Source organism: Gastrolobium bilobum, unplaced genomic scaffold, assembly GCF_033153095.1.
Source record: "Gastrolobium bilobum isolate Gb01-03AN ecotype WA unplaced genomic scaffold, APGP_CSIRO_Gbil_v1 utg6972, whole genome shotgun sequence".
Taxonomy (NCBI): domain Eukaryota; kingdom Viridiplantae; phylum Streptophyta; class Magnoliopsida; order Fabales; family Fabaceae; genus Gastrolobium; species Gastrolobium bilobum.
In genome coordinates this window covers 49,787-57,260 of record NW_026899746.1, presented here as the reverse complement: position 1 = coordinate 57,260, position 7,474 = coordinate 49,787, and the positions used below count along the sequence as shown (strand labels likewise).

The 7,474-nt window shown below is 29.2% G+C and overlaps 1 protein-coding gene across 1 annotated transcript; it reads left to right on the top strand.

Moving 5' to 3' along the window:
• Window positions 1-3,455: 3,455 nt before the first annotated feature.
• LOC133293196 (IQ domain-containing protein IQM1-like) lies at window positions 3,456-6,725 on the top strand. The gene is made up of 9 exons (XM_061491729.1): window positions 3,456-3,558; window positions 3,832-4,367; window positions 4,467-4,581; window positions 4,693-4,758; window positions 4,872-4,960; window positions 5,084-5,171; window positions 5,272-5,502; window positions 5,618-5,719; window positions 5,960-6,725. Exons 2-9 carry the CDS (start codon window positions 3,898-3,900, stop codon window positions 6,389-6,391), a joined length of 1,593 nt encoding a protein of 530 aa, XP_061347713.1. The 5' UTR covers window positions 3,456-3,558; window positions 3,832-3,897; the 3' UTR covers window positions 6,392-6,725.
• Window positions 6,726-7,474: the final 749 nt, after the last annotated feature.

The following is a 7,474-nucleotide window of genomic DNA, read 5'->3' as shown; positions in this document are numbered from 1 at the left end:
CCTAAGTCCAAACATAGAGAGGTATATAAATACGAGGTAGGATATTCTTACTATCTATTTTTTTTACTACCACTTCACTACCACTCTAATCACCATTGGATTAGAGAAAAAGTTGAATGAAGAGAGAAAAAAAAATAACTTTTGAATCCAATGATAATTAAAATGATAGTGGAGTGGTAGTAAGAATATCCTACCTCTACAAACAAATATATATATATATATATATATATATATATATATATATATATATATAGTTTGTCGGATGTATATTGACTATATAAAAAATTTGGTGCGTTTGCAAATTTATAACTATATATTCTTAGAAATACATAATTATAATTTTGCAGAGAAAAAAATAATTTTAACATTATAACTATGTATTTTCGAAAATATATATTAATAATTATGAAGAGAGAAAAAAATAAAATAACTTTAATATTATAATTATGTATTCCCGAGAATACATAATTATAAAATTTTGAGCGCACCAAACCTTATATACAGTCACTTTATAAATTATTTTGTTATATATATATATATTTATGAGAAAATTATATTTTAAAAAAATTTATTTACAAACTCTTATAATCAAATTTTAACTTTTATTTTCGTCAATTTGATGGTTATAATTTTTTGAGAATTAATAATTAATTATAATATGATCCAAAAATTGTAATTATCAAATTAACAAAAATTAATAATTAAAATTTGATAGTAAAAGACGAAAAAAAATTATATATAATAATGGGTAATAGTTTTCTTATGTTGTAGAAGATATGTATTGTCTCCTACACACTCATTGGTGTAGGTGGGTCCATTTTTAGGAGAAGATAGAGAAAAAGTAAAGTGAAACCCATTTTGAGTTTGTGTGAGTAGGAGATAGATTATATTTTATGCAACATAAGAGTAATAAATTCCTATAATAATTTCTTTTATATATATATATATATATATATATATATATATATATAGAGGTAAGATCATTTGACACTAGTGTCAAATTTAAAGTTTGACACCTCATCTGAGAGTTGTTAGATCAAAAAAGATCAATGACTCTGATTTGTAAGCATGTGACACCATTGATTTTTTGTGATCTAACGACTCTCAGATGAAGTGTCAAACTTTAAATTTGACACTGGTATCAAAGGATCCTACCTCATATATATATATATATTTCAATGAGAGGACAGTATGGTAAAATAGACATGAGCAGTTGGAAAAGTCCAGAAAAGCAGGTGTGTGTGCATGCATGAATGTCAGTATATGCAGTTAGTCAGCTACAAAATTCACGAAACGCGGCTTCGCTTTTTAGTTTTTACCCCCAAAATGAATAGAGTTTGGTCGACTCCTCGAAATCAAAAGCCATTAAAGAAATAGTTTTTTTTCTTTTTAATAAAAAAAATTGCGTTTAATATAATATTGAGATATTATTACTTTTAGTAAGGATTCAAAACTGAACTAATGCAACCAAAATTAGAAAGAAAAAAAAATAAATTAAAAGATTATATGAACTAATTCTGGACCCACCTCAGTACCATAATTATCTTTCACAGAAGATATCTATGGCTTATCCGAAAAAATAATTATATGAATTGAATTGATTTTCAAATTTAAATTCAAAAATCCATTTAACTTAAATTGAATTGAAATTTTGTTTTTTTATATTTAGAATTAATTTTTTGTATTATTTACATTATTTAAAAAGAGAGAGGTTATACTTACAAGTTACCATCTTTTTTTTTTTTACAATCTCTTACAATCATATCTTAACACCGTTGATTTCCGCAAATCAACAGTTATCATTTATTGTGAATTAATAATTAATTAATGAGTTTAATTTGCGAAATTCATAACCGTTGATTGGTGAAAATCAACGGTATTAAGATATGATTGTAAGATGTTGTAAAAAAAAAAATTATAAGTATAAACTTCCTTATTTAAAAATTTATTATATCTGAAACCAAACTTAATTTTCTTACTAAATTTAGCCTTTCTTACTAAATTTAAACTTATATTGTAAGATTGACAACTAATTAGAACTTTGATGTATTTGTTTGAACTTATGATGAATTAGTTCAGTCCTATATATATAAAATGTATATCGATAATTAATTATTAAAAAATTGAATTAAAAACAAAAAATCCAGACCAATTTAAATTATATCAGATTGAAAGGCATTTACATTTTGAACTAAACCAATTGAATAAGATTGTTAAAAAAAATAATTAGATTAAATTCACTTTGATCCGATTCAGTCCAACAGAACTTCTTTTTTTCATTTTACGTTTAATATATTTTAATATGTTATTGACTTAATAATTTTTTATTAAACACACCAACGAAAATAAAATATTTATTAAAAATTCTTAAATACATGTAAAACAATTAATAAATATTGAAGAGGGCAAGTAATGGAATTCTTGTGGATAAAATCAAAATCCTAAAAAATAACTATTAAATTCAATATAAAGACATCTTAGTAAAACATATATATATATATATATATATATATATATATATATATATATATATATAAAAAACAGAAAATAAAAAATCTCTTATTTTATGTTATTAAATATGTATCACATTAACAACATGGTGTGCTTATATATATGACTCTCTTAGTGAATATGCCATGGAGAAATGTTTTTTTTTTTTGTAAATTGGAGAAATGTTCTTAGATTAAACCCGTAATGTATCCAAAATAAATTAAACACAAGTTAAGACGTTAAAATTGATCTAATAATAAGAGATTTGAATAATTTATATGAGTTGGTAAGTTACAACCTTAATTATAACTACCATTCTATCCAAAATTAAACACACGTTGAAGTTTCAATACGTGTTTCTTCATGGAACCTCATAAAAGCTTTCTTTCTTTGACTGAAGTCTTACCCATTTTATTTTATCTATTTATTTTGTTCTTTCTCTGTAGCTGTACCTGCTTATGGTCCCCATAACGAGAAGAAAAAATGCTAAAACAAAAACACACGCTCTTTATAAGAGAAATATTTTTGGTATATCAGATATACCGAACTGGATATTTTTTTTTTAAATTTAAAAAAAATTGACCACTTCTAAATTTTTTATTTTCCACCATATTCCAAAAAAATTTAAATTAAAAAAAAAATATACCGATACAACATGTACCAAAAGTGGTTTTTTCGTCTTGACAAAACCCAAAACGGGAATTCAATCCTCAAAGCTTTGAACAACTCAAACCAACTCGTGGGTTGGACTTTGGCACTCAAAAAAAAAAAAAAAAAAAAACACAACACCCAAGTAAACTTGGAACCTTATTTTCTTATTGGAAAGTGTGTTGGAAAATTCGTTGTGGAATTCAAAGAATACCCCTTTTCTCTCTTTTTCCATTTTTGACACGTATTTGAATGTTTGCAGTGTCAAATATTTGTCTTCCTCGGATCATATATATCTATATATAAGCAAGGGAAGCCACTGAGACAAACCCATCTTTGTTCTTTCGTATATAGTGCTTGTTCTTGAAGTCAGACTTCTATTCATCCCTGAGAGATATCTTCATAAGATATACAAGAAAGGTAAATATTCATGTTCTTGCTTTTTTAATCACTGGGGTTGCATAGTTTAGGAAAAAAGAACAAAGGGAGAGTGGATTATTAGACTTATATGCATCCTCTTTCATTTATTTGATTTGAAGTTTGCAATTCTCCTCTTTCAGAATAGACTTGAAACAAGAACAACTCTAGATTAAAATAAACTCTACAAAATTGGGGTTTTTTTGAAAATATTATATGTTGGATTTGTGCTCTACTTATAGCTTATCTAACACTAACATATTATCATTTGGGCAGGACTCAAAAAAGAGATTTTTCTTGTTTTTTCAAACAAATTGAAGTTGGAGGGGGATCTGGGACTCTATGGGACTATCACTTTCCTTATTCACATCAGCTTGGAAAGAAATTTTTGAACATTCACTCTTTGGTCTGTCTTTCAACATTAGTTTTGGTTCAAAAGATGGGGCTGTGATTTTGAGAGCAGAAAGCTTCCATAAAAGAGAGTCAGAAACTAGTACTGTATTGTCAAATGGTTCCACAAACAGTTCAAGCAGGTTGGAGGATAACAGACCCCAACAAGTGATTCTTGAAAGAAACCTTTCTTGCCTTGAACATATGAAGATCATGGATTCGGAATCTGTTGCAAGCAGAAGTGAACAAGTGCAGCATAAGCCAGCAGTGCCTGTGCTTTCTCTCCCTGAAGCAGTGGTTTTCTCTTCCCCAAGACCAGTTAGTGAGCTTGATGCTGCAGCAACTAAACTTCAGAAAGTCTACAAGAGTTACCGTACTCGAAGAACCCTTGCAGATTGTGCTGTTGTGGTGGAGGAGCTCTGGTTAGTCTCAATGGAAAAGCAATATTTTTGAGTTGGATATTTAATTGCTTAAACTTCTGTTATATATGTTATTAATTGATGAGTTTTAAATGGATGTAGGTGGAAGGCATTAGACTTTGCTGCTCTTAAAAGGAGTTCTGTTTCATTCTTTGATGTTCAGAAACAAGAAACCGCTGTGTCAAGGTGGGCAAGGGCAAGGACAAGAGCAGCTAAGGTATATTTCGTTGAAATTCAACTTTCTCTAAATTAAAGTAACTTCACTCATTTTCTTATTATGTTATTTTATTTGGGGTATTGTTATTGATAAGTACTGTTTCTCATATAGGTTGGGAAAGGTTTGTCCAAGGATGACAAGGCTCAAAAATTAGCTCTCCAACATTGGCTCGAAGCTGTAAGTTATCCATTATTCCATTAACTCTATTCAACCTTGAAATCATAGTACCCTTTAGTTTATGGTCTAATATAATATTAACAATGTCCATTCCTCCTTGTTTTCTTAAACAGATTGACCCACGTCATCGATATGGACACAATTTGCACTTGTATTATGATATTTGGTTTGAAAGCCAAAGCTGCCAACCATTTTTCTACTGGTAAACTCTTATTCTAAGATATCTAATAGTTTATATCTTCTTGACTGTTAATTATCATGAAGCTGGTAAAAACTATAGAAGCTAAGGATCTTGATGGTTAACTTTGTTCTTTATAATATTCAGGTTGGATGTTGGAGATGGTAAAGAATTAAATCTAGAGAAATGCCCAAGAGCTACCCTACAACGCCAGTGCATTAAATATCTTGGACCAGTAAGTTATCACTGGACAATCCCACATTTTATAATCACAATAAACATATAATACTATCTCATATCAAATCTAATGTTTATCTGTGTTGTTACCATTGCAGAAAGAAAGGGAAGAATATGAAGTAATTGTTGAAAACGGCAAACTTGTCTACAGTCAGGATGGAAGACTTGTGCATACTGATGGAAAGTCCAAATGGATATTTGTTCTTAGCACCACAAGGGCCTTGTATGTGGGGCAGAAGCAAAAGGGCGCATTTCAACACTCTAGCTTTCTAGCTGGGGCTGCAACGACAGCTGCTGGCAGATTAGTGGCTCAGCAGGGTGTACTTGAGGTAAAAACTTAATAGATTGCTTTTTAACATATCATACAAAATAATATTTATCGTACTAAAAATCATTTTGGCAAAAATAATTTTGCTTACACAAAGTGTTACATAAACATTTCAGGCTATTTGGCCATATAGTGGACACTATCACCCAACAGAAGAGAACTTCAAAGAATTTATTAGCTTCCTTGAGGAGCACAATGTAGACCTCTCTAATGTCAAGGTAAATATTTATCTAACTTATATTAATAAACCACTCCTCGTTAAACCTGACTAGCAAGTGTGGGGTGGAAGAGATTCTTGTATGCAGCCTTACCCTTGCATAATTTTGCAAAAAGGCTATTTCCTGCATTCGAACACATGACCTTTCAGTCATGAAGGAACAATTTTACTTATATTAGTAAAAAAAAAAATGGTTCCGGAATAAATTAGCTAATAGTTTGTTTTGCTGGTTTTCTTGCAGAGATGTGCTATAGATGATGATGCTCCTTCAATTGTTGGGACCAATTCATTTATTGACATTAATGAAGCACAACAAATAAAGGGACCTACAACTTCCCAATCAGCTTCCAATAATGTCAACAAGAATGCAACAGTTCATGAAGAGGTTGGGGCCAAGAAGGGTGAAGCCCAAGTATTTGACATGTCCAAGAGGTTATCATGCAAGTGGTCCACTGGGGCAGGACCCCGTATTGGGTGTGTCCGTGACTATCCTGAACACCTTCAATCAAGAGCTTTGGAGCAAGTTAAGTTGTCTCCAAGGCCAGCTTCTGCAAGAGCATGCAGCTATGGTCCAATCCCTTCACCAAGGCCAAGCCCAAAAGTTAGGATTTCTCCTAGGCTTGCATACATGGGGTTACCAAGCCCAAGAACCTCAATTGCTGCTTCAAGTTGAGGCAAGTAAAGTATGGAAAACCACTTAGTGACAAAAAAATGTGTGGCTAATGGTGACATTTCAGCTGAGGACAGTTCTTGTGGCGGCAACAATATAGATTATGAGACTAGAGACACTAACTCAATCCCTCTCTTGTATTTGTTTTGGTTTAACAATTTGTTTATTCTTTTAGGAATTTGGATGCCTTTGGCTTCCGTGAGGCATATTGTAATGCTTCAACCAATTTGCATATCTAGCTTTTTTTGGGAAGGCGATTCAGTTAATTCTTTATTGTAAATAGAGTTCTAAATTTGTAATCAAATGTATCCAAAAAATAATTCTAATCAAACTTGATAATAGCAATTCTTGTCTTTTACTTTTGACTTTTTAATTTTAATTTTCTTTCTCTTTTTTTATTTTCTTGTCTCAATTAGTTATTTAAAAAAAAAATTATAGATTTGATGTTTGTCCTTTTAAAGGACATAGAATTGTGTTATTTTAAGTGAGAAAAAAAAATAACAATAAAAATTATGGGGGAGAAAATGAATGATTTTCTTAATTTAAATTTTAAAATAAAAAACTTTTTATTTTAGTTAAAAATTATATTATGTTATTTTTAGGATTGGTCGAAATCAAGGAAAGGGTGAGTGAAGAAGAGCAGACAACGCTACTTAAATAAAGAATTGTTTTCGTATAATTATGATAATATTTGGCTAGCAATTTATTTAAAAAATTAATCTATAAATCTTTATATAATTGGATGTTGAATTTATTTAAATTAATTTTAATTTATTATTATGAAAAATAATTTTACGCTTATATTCAGTAATTTATTATCATGTTCATATCATTTAATAATTTTAATTATCTTAAGAATTATATGAGATATTAAATTTATTAAATAGATTAGTAATAAATGAATCAATCCAAACAATATATCTAAAGGAAAATTAATATTTTTTAGGTTAAAAATAAAACTTGAGGCTTAAAAGTAATTATTTACCAAAATTTACATACTTTGTTCTTTAAAAAAAAATTGAACTAAAAACAAATCAAATTTTAGTGTAATTCATGACTGATATAAAGTTTCGCTTTTAAGTCTCA

Excerpts from the sequence above, each read along its gene's own strand:
- LOC133293196 (XM_061491729.1), top strand. The coding sequence starts at position 3,898 with ATGGGACTATCACTTTCCTTATTCACATCAGCTTGGAAAGAAATTTTT. Across the intron at positions 4,368-4,466 it reads GTTGTGGTGGAGGAGCTCTG|GTGGAAGGCATTAGACTTTG; the intron begins GTTAGTCTCAAT and ends AAATGGATGTAG. Across the intron at positions 5,503-5,617 it reads CTCAGCAGGGTGTACTTGAG|GCTATTTGGCCATATAGTGG; the intron begins GTAAAAACTTAA and ends TAAACATTTCAG.